The 21677-nt window shown below is 39.2% G+C and overlaps 1 protein-coding gene across 1 annotated transcript; it reads left to right on the top strand.

Annotated features, from left to right (window-relative positions):
- The first annotated feature begins 2428 nt into the window (after positions 1-2428).
- LOC140357039 (general transcription factor 3C polypeptide 3-like) lies at positions 2429-16277 on the top strand. Its single transcript, XM_072442014.1, has 19 exons — positions 2429-2628; positions 2734-2833; positions 5787-6154; positions 7061-7184; positions 7256-7447; positions 8251-8416; positions 8943-9090; positions 9188-9356; positions 10000-10100; positions 10175-10346; positions 10984-11186; positions 11438-11539; positions 12488-12620; positions 12998-13223; positions 13307-13361; positions 14321-14456; positions 14567-14691; positions 14766-14918; positions 16016-16277. Exons 1-19 carry the CDS (start codon positions 2536-2538, stop codon positions 16136-16138), a joined length of 2889 nt encoding a protein of 962 aa, XP_072298115.1. The 5' UTR covers positions 2429-2535; the 3' UTR covers positions 16139-16277.
- Positions 16278-21677: the final 5400 nt, after the last annotated feature.

Genomic DNA, 21677 nt, shown 5'->3' with positions numbered 1-21677 from the left:
ATCAGTTGCTGGTCTTGGTTTGCCCAAGGCGATGTGCTCTTTCTATTGTGTTGAGTGGGGCTTCTATTCCAGACCCAACAAGGAGCTCTGGGACCACCATGTCCAGAAAACTGTTATCTGCTCCCTCCTCTCGCTCCGGGACCCCCACAAGTCTGAGGTTGGTTCTACAGGACCTGGACTCCAAATCCAGGATGCTACATTTCATATTCTTGTTCTCTGTCTGCAGCGTCACCAGCTGGGCCCGCATTGCCTCAATCTCGGCCCTCAGTGTCTGCAGCTTATCTGTATTGTCTGAAATATGCTGTTCAGCTTCATCGATGCACGCTCCGTTTCCTCCTGCCTTCAGCTCCCTTATGTTACTTTCAAACTGCTCGAGTCGGACCGTTCCGATCACTGCTCTCATTTCCGTTCTCAGCGATGACATGTCACATTTGACCTCTGCATTTCATTTCACACATCATGAGTGCTAACCGGTACAGCGTCACTTCTTTCTCCTTCCTCCGGCAGGATGACGCCATGAGATTCTTTATCTGGGCCAGCGGAACCCCGTCCCTCCGTGGGTGAAGAACTGCGGTCCGCCGTAGTGTTTGTCTTGGTCCCCTAGTTTTACCAGGCTTGTGTTTTCCTTGTCCACTCATCTCTTGTTCATCTTTTCTGGGATTATGTGGGTCAAACTATATTTTCAAAGCCAGTTTTTGCAGCAGAGGAGCAAGCGCATCCACCAATGATAATATTTCATAAGATAAATCACAACCGCCCCTGAAATTTCCTCCTTAGCATTCACCATCCCCTCTACATCAAACTCAGAATGTTTTAATGTAAAGACAAAGATGGCAGATATGCAAAAAACAATCAATGACTGGACTGACATCATATTGGATATTTGCAACAAACAAAATAATAATATTAATCACATTCTGATTTGATTTGAAAATGGACACATTTGGCAGACTATGGGCTACATGGGACTACTGTTTTGGTTTAGATGTGCCTTAATTTCTCTCCTTTTGTTAGATGTCTACTTATTTTGAGTTGCGTCCCTTTCTGTCTTGTTTTGTTTCACTGTTCGTTTTTCGTGTTCTATAAAATTTGAAAAAGTAATAATAATAATAATCATTTTAAAAAAGGAAAGAAAATTTAAAAAGACCAACTCAAAGGATTGAAACTATAAAAATGAACATTTTGCCCAGATTTCTCTATCTATTCCAGACTCTCCCGATTTCCATCCACAACTGGCTGTTCGACATGAAGAATAAGGCAAAAAACCTTGTATCTGGTTAAAAGCTCTACAATTATCAAAAGAAAAAGGTTGGGCTTTACCTTGAGATTTGCTGTTCTGGTGTGACCCAGAATATGAAGCTCAATAGAAAAATATTGAGATTGGTGTTGTGTCGGAGGTTCCTTTGCAGGCCTTACTGGCAGATGACAAATGGTTGAGTCATTTGGAGGAAGTGTGAAAAATAAAATCTGTTCTAAAGGCGCTAGTCAAAACACAAAAACAAAACAAAGAGAAAAAAAGTTTTGCACCTAACAGCACAGATCTGGGAATTGGGTCTGGATTACAAATGGTATAAAGCTTTTCTACCTTATTATTGTAACATAAATAAAATTAAAAGCGTTGACACATTGAAAGAATACTTTGACTTGGAGGAACAGGACTTTTATAGATATTTGCAAATAAGGAGTAATTATAACCAAGACATTAAAAAAGCAACAACCACTATTACCCTCTGACTTTTTTTTAATCGAGGTTTATAAATCAGAACTTCCAAGGGGAATACTATCTTGATTATATAACAGCATTAATAATCTGGACAGCTACTCAACAAAATATTAAAAACAAATGAGAAAGTGAAACATGCTTTTTTGTTTTTATTATATAAAGTTATATTTATACTATTATAGTAGTTATACTACTGTATTATATGGGAAATATGACTCAGACGAATGTCCAACAAGTGGTACTTGTTATATTTTATTATGTGTGTATTTTTCAACCTCTTACTAAAAAGTGACTGAAGTATGCACATGATTCCACACCTGTGTAAGGCAATGACAGCAGGATAAAAATATTTTTATGGTGGAAATTGATGGGCTATGTTCAAAGTTTATTTTAAGTTATTTTAATTTGATCTAGTAAAGCAACTTCCAGAAAAAAATCCTAGCTTGTGAATCTTGTTCACAAACAATGGCAATATAACTTTTTGCAAGATTGTGTTCAAAGTCCGTTGTTGGAAGAAATATAATCATCCTATCATTAGAAATGACAGCTAAATATCAATTATAAAAGCGTTAAATCCAATACTCTCCCATCCACATGTCGGCGCTCACGAGCTGTAGGCCTGTCGAAGCCAGCCAATAAGAAGGGAGTGAGTCACGTGGTCTTTGTTTTTGTTGCTGCACACCGGTGCACACTGATCACAAAGAGTACAAACACAGTTTTTCTGGTTTGTGCGTTATTTTACGTCGACAATAACTGTGGAGCGCACTCTTTGTGGCATATTAACACCACGCAATTCACGACCATATCCCCAAATGTCTGGATTTAGCGCTGAGCTCATCGACTACCTCGAAGGGAGGATCACTTTCGAGGAGTTTGACAGGAGGCGAGATGAGCGGAAAATTGTGGTACCACTTTTTCTATTGCGTATTATTGCTATTTAATCAAACTGCAAATCTGCTGCCTATCTTCAACCTAACAGTATATTTTAAACTAGTGTGTGCCTGTTTCAGGAGGACTCTCACGCAGCAGCAACAGCAGCTGCTGGAGAGGATGGGGAAGAGAAGGAGGCTGCACCGTCCACATCTGCTACTGTACTCTTTGAGGAAATCGGTAACTTAAAGAATGAAGAATACTTAGAATTATTTTTTATCTGTAACTAAAGATTATTTTATATGACATGCTTGCAAATACGTTTTCGATTCGTCAACTAGTATGTCTAGACGAATCGAAAGACAAGCTACACACTCGAACACGAGCGGGTCTTTGGCTTGTGTTTATGAGTCTGAATAGTCCAGGTAATGATTATCACAATACAGATTATGATTATTTTAAAAGCAGGTGAATTGGAAAAAAATCTTAAGTTTAGAGATCATCATCATGTAATGTTATCATAAACAATTGTAAGTGTAGAAATAGCACTAATTTTGAACATTGGACTTGATATTAAATCAGGCTTTGAATTGTATATCAACAAATCCTTCTGTAAAATCCGCCAGCTCTACGTGTGTAGTAGATGCTACTTTAATGGCTGGTCTTTGTCTCTAAGGGAGAAAATGGCCTTTGAAGTTCTAATGTATCATGTAGATGTAGGGATACAAGTCGAGTAAGGTGCAGCTTTGACAGTGTTTTTGTTTCAATGTGAAATCGTACAGTGAGGAAAATAAGTATTTGAACTTGTGATTTTGCAAGCTCCCCCATTCAGAAATTATTGAGGGGCATTTCCACTGTTAGTGAGAGAATCTATAAAACAAAATATTTATGATTTTTTTAGCTGCAAATACATTTTTGAACACCTGAGAAAATAGATGTTAATATTTGGTACAGAAGGCTTTGTTGCAGAGGTCAAATGTTTCCTGTAGTTCTTGACCAGGTTTGCACTTTGCACACACTGCAGCAGAGATTTTGGCCCACTCCTCCACACAGATCTCTAGATCCGTCTGGTTTTGCGGCTGTTGCTGAGCAACAGAGTTTCATCTCCCTCCAAAAATGTTCTATTGGATTTAGGTCTGGAGACTGGCTAGGCAACTCCAAAACCTTGATACCTTGACCTTGGTTATCCTGGCTGTGTGCTTCGCATTGTTGTCATGGTGGAAGACCCAGCCACGACCCATCTTCAATGCTCTGACTGAGGAAAGGAGGTTGTTGCCCAAAATCTTGCAATACATGGCCCCATTCATTCTCTTCTTAATACAGTGGAGTTGTCCTGTCCCTGTGCAGAAAAGCACACACAAAGCCTGATGTTTCCACCCCCATGCTGGTGGTACTCATCCTTCTTCTTCCTCCAATCACAACGTGTTGGAGTGGAATTTATAAAAAAACAAAACATTCTGGGCTGATTCCTCACCTCCACACCCCACGAGGTGAGAACTAGCATTGAAGCCCCAGTCCGAGGGAGTCCGAGGGAAATTGATTTGAGAGCCATCATTCTTGCTGTGGGAGATCTTGCAAAATTGCAGGGTGTTAAAATACTTATTATCCTCACTGTATATATTAAGAGAGCAACTGACCAAAAAAACAATACATTGAAACAAATTATAGTTTTGCCTGTAGTGTCTCTCCGTGATAGTCAACTAGTCCTGATTATTCCAATTTATTGTTGCTGTCTTACTTTTCTTACTTTTTTATTTCTTAGATAGTTAGAGGGATGGATAGATACATAGATTGATATATAGATATATTGATAGATGCATAGATAGATAGATAGAACATGGTGAATAGGTGTACATATGCTAACGTAACACCTTCAGCAGTGTCTGGTATGTTAACTTAACATATTAACAGTTATTCAGATAACTATAGCATGAAGAACATGCTAACAAGTTTACCAAAGCATCCGTATTACCCCAAATCACTAAATCCATTGAATTCTTCTTCCTCTGTGTCACTTCTAAACAACTCTGCAAACTTCGGAGGTAGAGGAAGTGCCGATTCTTCTTCTGCATCATGCAGTTGCCAGTGTGAAAATAACGAATATTATCACATATAAGTCGCTCCGTAGTATAAATTGCACCTTGGCCAAAACTATGAAAAAAGGTGTGACTTATAGTCTGGAAAATACGGTAAATAAATAAGATTGGAAAAAGTTACATTCAATAGTAATACTCCGGTTCAATTCATTTCAGAACTTCAGGCACAGCTGTTGTACAGTCTCATTGTAGACACAAACAATCTCTTAAAACGTTCTGTTCTGCATCGCACTGAGAGGAGCTTTTTCCCGGGATTACTCTCTGCCTGAGCTGCCTTTGTGTCATGCAGAGGCTGTTTGATGTTACCCTAGAAGTCCGACATCAGAGCCCTCGTCCTCCTCTCCACCATAGATCCCACAGAGTCCACCCTTTTTCTCACAGAAACACATTTATTGATCAACTTGTCTTGCCGGTTAATGTCTCTTGAGGTCATGCCACTACCCCAACATACCGAAAGAATACTAAGTAGAGCATTTCACTGCCCACATCAAATGGGCGTTCCCAGGAAGAAGAGCCTGCTCTGTCTCTTCTTGTTCTGTGCTTGCATGCGCCGACTTGTCCAGTTTGTGATCAAGGTGGACTCCCAGATACTTCAAGATCTGAACAACCCCAATCTTTTCTCCATCTATTGTGAACGGTTGATGGGAGGGTTTCCTGCCAAAGTCAACTTTAATTTACTTGGTCTTAGCATGTATATAGGATCAAACCATTGGCCTTGCTCCAGGCAGGGAATAGAGCAATAAAAGCTCCCTGTATTGGCCCTCTGCCCCTCCCCTTACACGTGCCACAATATCTGTGCCTCTGAACATTACATACCACAGATTTATAGGCAAGCTGTTCATTGTTATATATTATTTTTATTTATTTAACTCTATTAATTTCAGTTTAAGCTCCCTATTATATGCAGCATTTTGAGGACCTTTTCCCATTCCCCCCCAATTGTTCATCCCTATAGCAATGTGTTTTCATCATTCTGAAACCCATGGGTAGGCTTACCATTCATTGTACATATTGATTTTGACTGGTTTTTCATTGTAGATTTGAGCTACTGTCTTGTGTTTAGTCTTGCTTCATCCAACAACTTCTTTCTTCTTCAGAGGGAGTCAGCCCCGGTGTCCAGATGGCATTCGCCTCCATCCTGGGACAGTCCCAGCCAGAACGCTCTTCAGAAGATGAGGAGGAGGATGGGGAAGAGGAAGACAAGGAGGAAGATGAAGGCGACACGTTAAGCTATGTGGACGATGCAGAAGATGAAGACTACCAGTCGGATGGAGAGGAGACGACCCAAGGAGAAAGACAAGAGTGGCGAACGGAAGAGCGTGCAGGGCAAAAGAAGTCGAGAGGAGAGCGAAAGAAAGACAGGAGGAAGAGGATGATGATGGAGGATGATGAAGAGAATCCTACGGCTGGAGATGTGTTTGCTCTCGAGATGGAGCTGAATCGAGAGAGCAAAAAGCTGATGAGGGTGAGTACAAAGTATGGTTTTGCCGTTTTGAACCCTAATCCTGGCTTTCTCTTTTAAACAGAATTACACAAAAACTGATTCAAAAATGCTAGTTTGTTTAAATTCTAGTTTGTTTACTGGTATTTCATATAAGACTAATCTTAACCATACACAGATTTAAATGGAACTGTTTAAAAGTATGTCTTGTTTATGATATTAGAATCAATAGTAAACAGCATTTTGATTTTGTTTTTTTAAATGATTTTTTTTTTATTGAATCGTAATCAATTACCGTAATGAGGAGGAAAAAAATAGATGCATGTTTTGGCTGAATAGCCCAGCCCTATGTTAAACCAATTCAGATTTTAAGATACTAAATGCTAAACTAAGTATTCTGACACTATAGAATGGTAATGGGTCACTACTGTAAAATATTCCAGTAGTGACCCAGTCGTTTATCATGTTCTACTGCTTTTTTCTAATATTGTTTTTTGCAAAGGCATCCCTATGGACAATTTGTCTGGACAATCTGGCCAGTAACGTAAAGTTTTCATGTTTGATCCCGAGCCCGAGATGAATTGTTCAGTTTATGACAAATGTACAGCGTTTGTTACTCAATATTTACTAGTCCATTTCTTTGTTTGCCCAAATGCTTGTTAAAGTATAATTTATGAATTGATTAAATCCCTTTTAGAACTGATTGTTTTAAATGGCTTATGTTGTATTCAAGGTATGATCCTGCCTGTTTTTATGTACACTTAAACACAATGGCACTGTTTTCTAGACTACCCAGTCAGCGCATTCCCAAAACTCCAGCTTTTGTGGAATGTTATGTGTTGCATATTTGGCAGATGGGAATACTTATGCTTGGTTAGTAACTGTTAGTAATGACTAATGATCTCTGTGTAATAATCTGTGTTACAACAGAAGCGCCGTAATCGTAGCAAACTTCCTCGTGCGCTCAGAGGCCTTATGGGAGAAGCCAACATCCGCTACGCCCGAGGAGAAAAGAGCGATGCTATTTTGATGTGCATGGAGATCATAAGACAAGGTTGGCAACATAGAAATACAATAAATTGTATGCAAAATAATGGCACCCAAATTGACTTGTTGTTGCTGCAGCTCCTATGGCTTATGAGCCCTTCTCCACCCTGACCATGATCTATGAGGACGATGGGGACATGCTGAAGGCCCTGCAGTTTGGACTCATCGCTGCTCACTTGAACCCCTCTGACTGCGACGAGTGGATCAGACTGGCCGAAATGTCATTGGAACAAGATAACATCCGCCAAGCCATCTTCTGCTACTCCAAAGGTTTGGGGCAAGAAACTGAAACTAATCACGAAATGATTTAAGGTGCACTATGTAACTTTTCTGGTGGGGGTCTGACTCCAGGGAAATGTCATTGGTTCTCTAGAATGTTCCACAGGGTGGTATAAAACATATATATTCATTTGCACAATTACAGGTGTTTTTATTCCCCAAAAATATCTTAAAGTTGACTTATTATGCAAAATTAACTTTAATGAGCTTTTAACCATGTTTAATCATCATTAGTTTATTCTAAGTTGTATTTTGATTGATTTTATTTCCTGCATGTTTCGGTGATACTGTATTGTTCTACAACTGAGGCTTCAGTGCTTAGAAAATACGTTTTCACTTACCCCCCATCCCCACCCACATTCCTGTACTTAGTTGTGACAGTTTGAAAAAGGAAGACTCAGAGTGGCACATGTAGTGTTCTAAAATGTCCCATAGTCACTTTTCAAAAATAAAATATGTCAATGACAATCTGATGCTGAAATGTCACTATGAAGAGGCTTAACAGTTTCAACAGGAAGTCGAAGGGCCTTTTTCTATTACCAAGCCGTTTTAGATCAATATTACAATATATAATGACAACATGTAAAAGGATCATCTACTTATGTTAGAGTTAAATACTAAGTACCTGAAAAAAGCAGAATGTCTCTTTTAAAAACAGGTATTCTTCTTATCAGCGGGGTCTCCTCTCCACAGATCTGACCTGTTACTTGGCCTTATGGCATCACCAGCTTAACTCTCTGTGCACCTTTTTAAGCAAAATGAACATGCAAGTGACAATATTGTGTTTTTCTTAGCCATCAAGTATGACCCCACCAATGTGCGCTACTTGTGGGAGCGCTGTAACCTGCACATGAGTTTGGGGGAACACAGACCGTGTATGGACGGCTACCGCAAGATCCTGTCCCTGCTGCCTATGGAGGAGGGAGAGCACTTCATGCAGCTCTCCAAAGACATGGCCAAGTAAGATGAGAAGGATATTTACAACCGTCCCCAAAACTCACAGAATTCAAATTAATTTTGCTTCTCTACTCATTACTTATTTTTTGAAAAGGTGTGTTTGAAATCTTATTTGGCTTTCTTTTGGCTTTTCCATTGTGACTAACTAAGAAAGAGAGTCCTTATTTTATCTTTTAATCTTTGTATTTGTAGGTCAAATAAGTTAAAATCAGGAATATAATAACATTTGTTGTTATTTGGTCCTAAATTTATCCCATTTCAGACCTTATGTGGACTTGGTTTGGTCCTGTTTCTACCCATTGTTTAGTCCTGATTTAGTCCAGTTTTACTTTTGGATTTTTAGTCCTTATTTAGTCCCAATTTTGTTGTGGTGTGCTGAGTAAACTTGGACTATACCACATTGAACCCACATCAAAACTAGCCCCACCAAAGCAGGACAAAAACAAAAAAGTTTACCAAACTATCCTAGTAAGAACTGGAATGACGTAAGACTCTTTAACACCTGGATATCATTGTACTGTGTTTGTAGGAGTTACTATGAGAGCAATGACCTCTCCGCTGCTCTGGGGGTGATAGAAGAAGCCCTCAGTCGACACCCTGATCTGGTCAGTGATGACATTGTCAACATGGCGGGCGAGCTTTACATCGCCAACCATCAGTTCAACAAAGCAGTACAGGTACATGTCTTGATAACTGATGCTCAGAATGGAAACTAATACGAATGTGTCTTTGAAATACTTATAGAATACTTTGTCTTTTATTCTTTAATTTTAGTTGTTGGAGACGTTTTCGGGCATCCAGGTAGTAAGGAATGAGCCTAAAACTGATCCTACAGCACAGACGAGTACAGAGCATGAGACTGGGACAGCTGAAGGTGAAGAGAACAAAGATGAAGAAAGTACAGCGCAAGAACATTTGGAGGGTAAACCAAATGAACAATATGGTGAGTACGAGTCAAAGCCCATTGTATTATTACGTAGCTAAATTTTACTTGGATGATTACACAAATGAATTACACTTAAGTACAGGTTCATTAACAGTAATTAAATATTTGCAGTAAAATTCAATACGCAAATAACACATTGTGACAAATAAAGTTATCTAGACAAGCTTTCATTCTAAATGAACCTGTCTACAAAAACTACTCGTGTATACATTTTTATATGCATTGATATTTTTATTCAACTAGTATAAAAATATTCTTGATCCAAAAAAGTAACAGTGTGGATGCTATTTAGCCTTCAGCGTGCGTGTCAGCCACAACAATACCAGTATTGTTGAGCGTGTCATCGTCATTTCAACCCTAATTGAAAAGCGCTTTGCTGTGATTCAAGCTGCTGCCTCTGAAATGAGAGGATCTTTTATGCTGGAGACAAAATTAGCTCTCCAATGAACTGTTTTCATTGTAGATTCATTGTAGAAATTCATTCAAACACATAAAGTATACGTTGTAATTGTTTTAGGGCTTGATGTGTGTGAAAATACATATACTAGTGAAAGGATTTATACCTTTACAGTTAGTTTTCACTCTTTTTCCTTCCAATACATTATCACAGTGACTTTTATCGCCCTGTGTTTTTGTGCAGGTGAAATTACGGAGGTACAGGTACCAGACACTGTCCCCGTGGATCTAAAGGCCAAACTCATCGTCAGCCTCATCCACCTGCACGTCTTCAACCCTCTCGAGGTAAACAGTGCTTTAATAACCTTTATTACATTATTTAGTAGCCGTAAACGTCATATTTTTTTCTATGTTGACAGGGTCTGGTGGCTTCTCTAATTGAACAAAGTCCAGAGGAAATTGGGGACTTGTATCTGGATGTAAGTGAGGCGTACTTGGAGGAGGGCAAGTATCTCCTAGCGCTGCCTCTTCTCACCTCGCTGGTCATTTCGGAGAAGTACAACCTGGCAGTCGTCTGGCTCCGGCACGCAGGTATAGTATTTCAATTTAAATGTAATTAGTTAAAGTAATGTCGGCACCCATAATCAAATCTGTAGTGAGACTTTCTGAACCACTGGGAATAAGATGGACACAACCAAATCTCTCAACTGACTTCACTCATATTTACTAAAACTCATAACAATCCCCAGAATATACTTCTAATATACAAGTTCATTAGAATGAATTGGGTTGCCAATAATTGCATACTTTATTTAGAGTCGTTAAAATTGGTAGTAACAAATCCATCTTTCAAGTCGTTTAAATAGGCCTGTGACAATAAATATTATATTGTTCAATAAACGATTGATGGAACAATATTTTGGTGGCTCAATATTAGTCATGTGCACATTTTGAATCAGTTCAATTGAGTTGAATCAGTAATATTACTCATTAGAGTAGACACAGATTCATTTTTGTGTCTATTTATTTATTGAAATTCATGTTTTTAACAATATTGTACATTTAAAAAGGGTTTCATAAATTATCCTACTTGTAGGTTATAGTTTATCGTGATAAATTTTAATCACCATAAAGAATATGAATAAAGAATTTAGCAGACTTGTCATATTTGTCAAGGGCTCTCTATTAAATCTTTTGTTCTAACCCTGGTGTATATGGTATTATACAGAGTGTCTGAAGGCTTTGGGGCACATGGAGACTGCTGCGGACAGTTACTCCAGAGTGGTGGAGAAGGCTCCACAGCACCTGGAGGCTCGTCTGTCTCTGGCCACACTCCTACAGCAGCTGGGACGTCCCAAAGAAGCACTCAAAGCCCTGGAGCCCATGTACGACAGTGAGACGCTAGCACAGGACTCTGCCGCTGCACAGAAGGCAAGCGTACCAGCTGACTGGGCAAATGGAGAATAGACTTAAGTCTAGATTTGGTGACATCTGGTGGAAAATATGCAGAATGCATTTCCACGCGCCCTACAGTTTTTGAGCATGTGAATAGTTGCGGTAGTGAAAATGATGCCCCTTATCCTTATAGTGAACAGTCAAGTTTATAAAAAGATGAGTTTGTTGTTATTTAGTATTAAATTATTTTCAAATGTCTTATGTTTGTTTTATGTCTCCCATTTTAGGAGCTAAAGCTGTTGCTGCACCGTTCAACATTGCTCAAAACACAAGGACAAACCGAGGGCTATTTAGATTCAATGATCAGTATGATCTCCATGCTGCTAAAGGTACAGCACACTCTACAGCATTTGAATGCAGATTACTCTGTAGGTGTCCAGTAAATTAATCATTTGATCACCTGTTGGTATCTAATCTAACCAAATAAGATGCACTTCCGGTAAACTGATAACAAATAGTCTTGGTTTTTAGAGGGCCTACAAACAAAGTAGCATTTTATTTCCACAATTCTTTGAAAATTGACATGGTGATAGTCTCTTACTGTTAAAAAGTTGTGGATTGTGGACAGGGCTAAATTAACACTGCGCTATTGTAACGTTGCTTTGTCTGGAATGTTCAATTGAACGGCACTAAAATACACAGATTTAATGTTTTTTATTAGTTAGTTTTGTGAGCTAATACCTGTGGCAAATGGTTAACATAGTTCTATTTTATCCCTTCTGACCGCCAGAAGGGCGGTGCTGAAGCACTGAATGTTCCCTTCGCACGTGCGCAGGGAACATTCAGTGCTTCAGCACCGCCCTTCTGGAGGTCATCCGGGATTCATAGAACCGTAGTTACATATGTAACTTTCATTTTACACCAGTCAAAAGCAGTTTGTGAAGAATCATTTGAAGTTTTGAAACTGGGGAAAGGCACTCCAAATCGCAGAGAGCCGGACCGGAACCCATGATGCCGTGAGCTGCTCACATGGAGTGCATGTGTGCCATCCACTCCACCACCGAGCTGCATAGGGAGACATTTCCATCCATATGTGTGCTCTCTAGCCCAGGCCAACATTGTAAATAAGAATTTATTCTTTAAGTTTAGCCAGGTGGTTTAAAGGTTAATTCAATACATTAATAAAATAATGAATATGATTCAGGTAACATTTATGTACAAAGAACACATCTGACCCTTTCATTCATTTAACTGAATTGAGGTATTGCCATATATTTTTATTTGTCAAATATGGTCCTTGTATGTACTTAAAATGTATTTCCGGTTCCTTCTTGTAGGTGGCTATGCAGCGCGCCAAAGTGACTGTTCGCTGTGTAAACACATCTGGAGAAACCCACCTGAGGCTTGTGAAGGCCGAGGCCCCGGAGCCTGAGATCACAGACCATGAGGCGGCCTATCTGGACAACACTGGTATAGTTCATTAGGTGTTGATTTGCCTTCATAGTTTACAATGGCCTGTTCCTGGAGGCCTAACTGGCTCACAGAGGCATGAGCTGGGAGGACAATATCCACTGTCAGTTTCCATATGAACACAAAGCTGTTAATTGTTGAAAGCAGTTTAAAACCTTGTTCTGGCCTGTTACAGTAACACATTTTGTACCGTCTGATTTTCAAATGACTACTTACCATACAGTTGTGCAGCAGTAATAATGATCTATAACCATTTATCAAAAAAGGTATAATATAAATTTCATGAAAGACTTTCTTTGCGCTAATCCAGGCATGACCCATGCGGCATAGAAACCGTATTAATTAGTGTGGAATACGTCTTCATTTTGTGTGTCCAGGTAAAACCAATGTGCTGTCTAAGGAGGACTGGTGGCAGTTGCTTTTGAGCTGCCTGTTCACCCTGTGTGAGGTGCACCGGTACGAGGAGACGGACCTGCTAGTGGAGTCCGCCATGGAGTTCTACTCTTTCTATGACAACAAGGAGAAGAGGAGAGAGCTGGAGTTTATTGGCCTGTCCGCTACTATTCTGGACCAAAACCACTACAAAGCTTACAACTACATTAGGTATGAAGACACTAGGTCGAATGTGATTGCTTGCTGTTGTCAGATGTACAAAAAATAATCATCTTTTTTATTCTTGTTGATAGATTGATGTTAATGGAAAATGTAAATCTGCCTCAGCTTTGGAATGTTTTTAACCAGGTATGTTTCAGAATCAGAAAAGGTTTATTGCCATTTTCAGTGAACAAAATTCACAGGCTTGGAACTTGCTTTAGTGATTTGTTGCAACATACAGCGATGAACAATAATAAAAACAAGATGTATCAAATCAAATAAGGCATGCATTAAAAAATATACACAAAATACAGTCAAATTTACAGATGTAGTTCAGAAAGTGAATGGTGCAATGAATAGTTGTTGATTAAATTATAGTTTAAGTGACAGTGTTTAAGTTTTGATGAAAGGCAAAGAAACTGTTCTTGTGGTGGGAGGTTCTGGTCCAGATGGACCAGAACCTCCTGCCTGAGGGCGTGTCTCAAATAGTCCATGTCCAGGGTGAGAAGTATATGTATTGTTTGCGTGATAGACACTTACAATTATAGATAAAAAAGTCCACATTGCTAGGTGTTTTTTCTACGCCCTCAATTGGACACTTCCAACTTTTGTCAATCACTCAGACGAGGCGCCGCTAAACTCGAACGCTCATAGTCATTCTAGCTTGCACAAATTTGTACTTCTTTTTGTTTCAGAATCAGAATTAGGAAAATGTTTATTGCCATTATTGAACATTGTTCAAAATACCAGACTGAATTGTGTTAAATCACAGTAAAGTGTTTTTTGAGTCGCTGCACTCTCTTTTGTTTGTTGTTTGATTCGGACAGCAGCCACCAAAACAATGTCCAACAAAAAATAGGGTAATTAACTGTGTGTGGTTGTTTTAGTGCCTTTGCAAGCTCAAAAGTTTGCTCACCCAAATATGACATTAACTGATTAAACTCAAATTGTACATCGCACCCTTGAGGAATCTCACAACTAGCAATAATCCTTCAAGACTCACTAGTGTTCAAGGGGCTAAACAATCAAACTAAACAAGTGGGAAAACTTGTGAATTCATTATGAATAATATATATATATATATATATATATATATTTTTTTTTAGTTGACTTCCAAGTCCTTGCACCAGCGTCACCATCGGTTCTGCCTGAGACTGCTGCTGAAGAACCCCGACAACCACGCTCTGAGTGTGCTGTGTGGGCACAACGCTATGGTGTCCGGAAGCTTCAAACACGCCCTGGGTACACCGTAACAATTAGCATTAGTAACATTTAGACTCTTAGGATTCATTCTACATTTGACTATATATTTTCTACTCATTCTTTTTTTATTTTTTTATTTATATTTCCAGGTCAGTATATCCAGGCATTTCAAACTCACCCCAAAACTCCTCTGTACAGTTTGTGTTTGGGGCTCACTTACTTCCACATGTCGTGTCAGAAGTATGTGGCCAAGCGACACGCACTGATCCTACAGGTACAGTACATTTTATTGCCTTAGCTGCATAGGTCATAGCTTTTGAAAATACATGTATTGTTGGTTTCCTTCAGGGTTTCTCCTTCTTGTGGCGCTACGTGGAGCTGCGTGGAGAGTGCCAGGAGAGCATGTATAACATCGGGAGGGCATTGCATCAAATAGGCCTCACTCATTTGGCCATTCATTACTATCAGAAAGCACTGAGTCTGCCACCAGAGAAACTAGAGGTACAGTATTTTATGAATTGAATTAAAGGTGCACTTTGTAACTTTTCTGGTGTGGATTATGCCACCTGCTTTGAGCTGTTTTTGCCTGGAATGTTCCACAGAATGGCTTTAATGGAGACCTATTAAGCAAAATTGACTTTAAGGAGGTTTAATGACAGAGCAATATGTTCGCCAGAGCCACATGCCTGTGTCTCTTCCTTTTATTAACTATGGTCTTCATGTGTCAATCCAATCCAACCCGTTCATTATTGGCTCAAGATTAGGAAAATGTCATTCATAAGTCACTTTGCATTGTCCTTACATGGTGAAATGAAGGGCTGGAGAGGGCATGACTGGGCAGATTTCTGCTCCAGGTGTGATCCATGAGTGCATACATGTTTTATAAATCTAAATATGTTTCTACATACATAAAGTTTGTGTTTTGTCCCTACATACATCAGAGTTCCAGGTATTGTTTTATTCAGACCTGTAATTTGGTCTGGTAGGGTCTTCTGCCTGTCTCCATAGACTAGAGACACTCCAGAGACCCTCTATCAGAAACTTTACATAGTACACTTTAAGAGGTATTATTATATTAATTTGTCACATTGTTACAGACCTTAAACAATAGTTCCTGACCTGGAATGTAGGTCAAGATTGTACTTTTTAACTTCACTGGACTAATTTCTGGTTAATATCATCTTAAGTATTAAATGAAACAAAAGATAGAATAAATTGAATGCAAAATTGAATTATGACAAATGCACTGTTAACTGTTGATCTATTCCTTTTTTATTTCCCTGGTAGCCTCAACATGTGATGGCATTATTCAAAGTCATGATGGTTGTCAATTGAAAAGACTTAAATCCTAGGGATGCTTATGGCTTGTATGTACACCCAATCTCTTTAAAATTATTTTATGTTTTTATTACGAGCTGTATGTTGTAGTAGGCTAAACAAACAAAGTTGTACAGAAGGTAATACAATCAATACAGGTTTAATTCAACATTTATTAAAACGTATAAAACCCAAGACCCAATCCAAGGCTCAACACATGTTGTGTTGTAGAATTTAAATAACCTACGGTATTTAACAAATGTTTGAACTATTTCCCTCAGGGCATAGAAGACGACCAGGTGGATCTACGAAGAGAAATTTCCTTCAACCTGTCACTTATCTATCAGGCCAGTGGAAACATGGAAATGGCCCATCAGCTAATAAGGACATACTGCATTGTTTGAAATATATTAGCTAACATGAGTCTCTCTAAACCTGAATATCTAGCTTTAAAAATACACATTTGTAAAAACAATGTACGTATGTCTTTGCTATAAACTGTCCAGTGTAAATATGTATAAAGCATAATTATATTATATTGAGGTGTGTCTGTTTTTTCTGTGTCACTGACTAAAGCAGATATGACACACTTTCTTTGTTATAGTCTGGATTATGGCTGACTTTTTTAAGTAAAACATTTGACCAGCAGGAAGAGGTATTTTTACATCCTTATTGATGGTTTGTCTGCAGAATATATACAGCATACAGGCACCAGAGACAACCCCAACTTAAAGCAATAACGTACAACATAACTGACACACGCAGTCTGTACATTTAAAATCCTCTGCTATTCGTTGTAGTTTTGTTAGAATAGTTAGAGGATAAACATGTTTGCCTCCTTAAGCATTGGACTGCTGTATTTCTCGCTATTTGGCTTGGAATTCTTTTCAAAGACTGGCCAAACCGGATATAAACTACTAGTGCAACAGGTGACAGACAATTGCAAGCATAAATGTAGCCTTTTCAATTTGTTCAGGTTCAACATTCGTGAATTTACCTTTTGGATATATTTTATTAAAGTACAATGTAATCTGTAGGAAAACTGGCTCTTGCCTCCCATCTGAGAGTATGAAATTACATTCTAGTAATATGAAAACCCCCAATTTACTGCAGGCCATTTGTGGATTATGGAGGGCCAAACACTGTCTCTGTTGTAACCATGTGGGGTGTGGTATCATGGAAGTGTTTTAAGAACCAAGTGTATTTAGTGTAGTTGAGGTTATTCGTTAACTGGGGTTCGGGAGCAGGACCATGCTTCAACCTCTTACTTCTCCAGCAGCCACATCTCCACTCTTTAACCGCGCCTCTAATTACCCAGAAGGCCTATATATGCACAGGCCAATCCCAGCATCTCTTGTCGTCTCTGCTCTCTCGACCCCGCCCTCACCCCATGTCTCTATCATCTTCACCTACATCTACAGAGGGGGCGTTCTGAATCGGCTGGGCTGATTACCAGAGACCGAGCCCCTGAGTCTCTACCCAGCCAACTGTCATCGCTCCATCATCGCTCCATCATCGCTCCATCATCGCTCCATCATCACTATTATCAATAAACATTCTTTCGTCTTCCATTGGTGTGGTCCTTGTTAGTGAAGTGTATTTAGGCGAAGTGCTGCAAAACTTGACCAAAGAATTGCCAGGCTACTACTTTCTTTGTCTTTTTAAGGTAAGGTTGGCTTTTCTTGTGTCCACTCATCTGATCTGCAGTCTCATTTCTCAGATTAATTCCTGGTTTGAACAATGGCTGAGAGCTCAGACCCTGTGGAACATATAAGCAAAAGCTTTTTTAAGGGACGCCGCCAGTATCAAAAGTTGGGTGGGTAAATGTTAAATGTGATGCTGTGTCGAGCCGTTAGAATAGACTTTCTATTGTTTATCTTTCATTCGACTAAAATGGACTTGTGTGTCCAGAACCTTCAGAATTATGGCAGACAAGAAGAGACGCAGAAGAATTTGCAAAAGGTCTAAATGACTTTGGGCTCTTGATGGAGATTGTGAGTTTGTTGTGAAGGTTACCCCGGAAGAGTTCCTGAATTATGCCGGTGTGAGTGCATTGATGAGGATGCTTGCTTTGTTCTGATGATTAGACATTTCTGGAAAATTTGATACACAATACACACACATAATATAATATGTTGGACATATATATGTATACATATACTAGTATTTGTAGTATTTATTACCAAATAGAAAAAAAACATCTTACCTACTTATCCTATATTTAAAAGAAGCACTATTAAAACTAAAAAATCTAATCGTATTAGGACTAATTTGAACTGCTGTCAGTCCATTAAATCCTGCCAAATTGTACTTCCACGTAATGATCCTCTCCCATTCATACTGTATCACTGTGTGGGGCCAGGAGGCAGGCGGACATGGAAAGTATAACCACTTTGTACAAACAGGCATCAAAAGTGATGGACAAAAAGCAGATTTTGTATTGTCTTTTATGTATAAAAAGAGTTTAGTAATTTCTGTCATGTCTGTATTTTTTTTTTCCTGTTGAATTGCCTTGTGTACGAATTGTGCTCTACAAACAAACTTGCCTTGCCTATGATTCAGAAGTGTAATCCCAGGTGTGTTACCACAAGGGGCACTGTAAATTGTGACTTATTTAGACTTTTGGTCAGAGTAAAAGGCCCACAGATCTGGAACAATCTGCTCAACTGAAAACCCTGCCAGATCTGAAACAGTTTAGGCAAGACAAGGCAAGTTTGTAGAGCTCAATTGGTACACAAGGCAATACATTCAAAGTGCTTCACACAACAGGAAAAAAAAATATCTGTAAAATCACAAAGACTGAAATCACATATCACACAACGGTTTAAGACAGGCATGTCCAAACTAGGGTCCGGGGGCCAAATGCGGCCCTCAGACCAATTTGTGTTGGCCCTCCAGCTTCCTGCTATGTCGGCCCAAACAACAAAAAGTAGTACTTTTTACTGGGAAATTGGTAAAATTCAGGCACATTGATGTTATACCAATCTAATATTAATGTTCTAGGTACAATTCAAGGTGTGGAGGCTCATCGCAATTACGTCAAATGCAAAATTTCGAATGATTCACTTTGTCATTCAACAAATTCAACATTGTCAAGTTGTTTGTGGCCCTCTGCCCCGTTTAAGTTTCAAAATGAGGCCCTTGGTGAAAAAAGTTTGGACACCCCTGGTTTAAGGCATAAAAGAGAAGAAAAAATATTTCAGTCACATGCACAGCTAAGCAAAGTTTAACTGCAAATTGAAGCATTGAAATTAAATAAATCCTGTGAACACTAAAACAATCTTAAATGTGCACTTTTATAAATATGTTCAATTACGTCTATGTCACTGCTTTTGTCAGGGACCAAATCTGCAAATTTGCCCTTTGGCTACACGCCCTATGACATCGGTTAATGTGGCTACACTCTCTGTTATATCCTTTTAAAATGAATTAATTCACTATAACGCGACCGTGCTGGGGCCCCCCGGAAGCGTCACACCGGGGCCCGGACCTCAGCTTGCCCGCCCTCGCACTCGCTCCACAAGGGGATGATATGGGAGGCGCTTCTCCAGTTATTTTGACGCTGAGGTCGCGGAGTGAAGACTAGGAACAACATCATCTGGTTTTAAAAGTTCTGTACCGTGTAGTTTTTAACCATCTTTGAACTATGTTAGCTTAGGATTGATCTCACTTTGGCACGATTACGCACGGTTAGTATGGGACTGTAACGGATCGGAAACCAGGAGGCGGCGGATGTAAAGCGGTCCAGGCAAATAAATAAGACATGAATGTACACCCAGATTGGAAATATCACAAAGGAGAAGTAAAACGACGACATGGCAGCTGTGGCATTTGACGTAGATGACCGCGTGAAGTAGGTTTCGAACGCGGGGTGAAAGACGGCGGATCCGTGGAGGTAGGACACGCCGGGGGAGAGGCAGCAGAGTGTGCCCGGGTTTCGAAGCTCACCGCGCGGCTTGGTGGCGGATGAAGGCTCGGTGCGGTGGTGGTGGTAGTGTCCTCCTGGGCCCGATGGATACCCGACCGGATTTATGACTACGGTGGTTTGCAACTCATTTTGACGCATTGGGAAAGGGACGACGAGACAAAACAACACCGCACTAGCGAAGGTAAGTCGCAGGCGATTGCATTTGTTTGTGTTCATTTCTTTTTTTTTTTTGGCATGGTGTCTGGCTATGCTTTGCACGAATCGATGTCTCACCAACCAACCACCATAATATTCATCATAGTTCCAGTACATGCTGTCGATCTTTTTTATAGACAGTAAAGGAGACATTCTGGTCGAACAATCCAATATAGCTGATACAGTAATGCATTTAAAAGAATGTCCTTCAGCCTGGTTTGTGATGCTATTATTTTGGCTAACACACACCCTATGCAAAACGTCAAAATGTTCAATATTCTCCAGAAACGTACACAATCAGATCAATTGGACAATCCCAGCAGCTCATCTCCTCCCATTTCCTCTCTAATAGCCATGACCCCAGTGATCTGTATGCAAGCAATATAAATGTTGGTTGAGAGGAAATACCATAATATGACATTGTTTTGCTTGTATGGTTTGTGTTTAAAGGCAGACAGTGAGATGGGGGTATTTGCACCTGCAGCCTCAGCCAGACAGGTGACAGAGAGAGAGAGAGAGCAAGAGAGAGGGATGGAAGGTGTGGTTTCATCAAGAACAGTGCTACATTCTGTCTGTGGAGATGGAGTGGAGGTGATGCACCCAGGATCTAGTTAGCATATTATGCCCAATCAACTTTAATCTGCTTTTAACCTTGTTACAACAGTGTTTCCTCATCATTACTTTACTTAAAGTTGTATTTTGATTAATGCACGTTAGCGTAAGATGTTATTGCTTTCCCTGGAATGTTCCACAGTATAACATCACCAGTGACAACACAGGGCCAAGTTACAGGTCAGATCTGTGGATATGGTATTTTCGTTTATGCAATAAAAGTACCTGTAATTGTAAAAGGCAAGATGAATATGTTTAATGTTGAACATTGAACATTCAAGGCAAAACAATAAAATCAAGGACAAGCAGGTGGTGGACCCGCCACCAGAAAAGATACATAGTGTACCTTTAACATGCACATTTATGTGATTTTATCTTGGACATTATTATCAAGTAGAGCAGTTAGCCTACAAACTTAAATACAGTTTATGTTATAAAGGTCTTGTCATTTTGTTGTGATTTGGGAACACATATCAATAGAATTAAAATAATCAATCAATCAAAGTACTTTTTAGAAATCCTTAAGCTACTTTGTTTGAAAATTGATATAGTATTTTGAATGTACAACAACATGCTAAAAAAGCAATACTGACACAACTGGAGCATTAAAGTAGAAAGGACTGGTAAGCTGCCAGACCATAATGCTGGCTTAACTGGACCTGTTATTCTCACAAACATTGTATTTTGATTGTATTTACCAGATTATTAATTAGTAATAAACTTTTACATGTTTTTGATAAGCAACTTATCCAATAATTACCATTAAAGAAATGCAAAGCAAAATCTAGACATGTTATTAGTCATAGTTGGGCTAGCATGCGTACCTCACTGTTTAGGAGTAATTATTTCTTCTCACAACTTATTTATTTTTTGACAGTATTCTGCATTGGCTTATTTTCTTAGTGTTTACTTATTACCGTACATTAATTATATTTTTTATTTCAACTGTAAATTAAGTAGTATTTAGGACATCCAGTGGGCCAATATGTGTTTCAGCTTCCAGTTTGTAGGAGATAGTTGGAAGACTTTTGCCTATACCAAAAGGTATAATATGGTCATAGTACTTTTGGTGTGTTGTTTTATTTGACAAGTCACCTTTTAAACTTTGCAAATGTTGCCAAGTGTGTCATGTGGATCTTGTATGTTTTTAATTGTTTTTGTGAAACCAAAGGCAAATTTCCACATCTGTGGACAACAAAGTTTTTGTA

The sequence above is a fragment of the Eucyclogobius newberryi genome, unplaced genomic scaffold, assembly GCF_026437365.1.
Source record: "Eucyclogobius newberryi isolate DKJ021-1_F unplaced genomic scaffold, fEucNew1.0.hap1 SCAF_122, whole genome shotgun sequence".
In the NCBI taxonomy this organism is placed as follows: Eukaryota; Metazoa; Chordata; class Actinopteri; order Gobiiformes; family Gobiidae; genus Eucyclogobius; species Eucyclogobius newberryi.
Note: the sequence above shows the minus strand (reverse complement) of the source record. Positions and strands in the feature narration are given on the sequence as shown.

What these genes read in the sequence shown, in the direction of transcription:
- LOC140357039 (XM_072442014.1), top strand. Translation starts at nt 2,536, where the DNA reads ATGTCTGGATTTAGCGCTGAGCTCATCGACTACCTCGAAGGGAGGATC. An exon ending in CATGGAGATCATAAGACAAG is followed by an intron (nt 7,185 to 7,255) that starts GTTGGCAACATA and finishes TTGTTGCTGCAG; the next exon opens with CTCCTATGGCTTATGAGCCC. An exon ending in GGCCTATCTGGACAACACTG is followed by an intron (nt 12,621 to 12,997) that starts GTATAGTTCATT and finishes TTGTGTGTCCAG; the next exon opens with GTAAAACCAATGTGCTGTCT.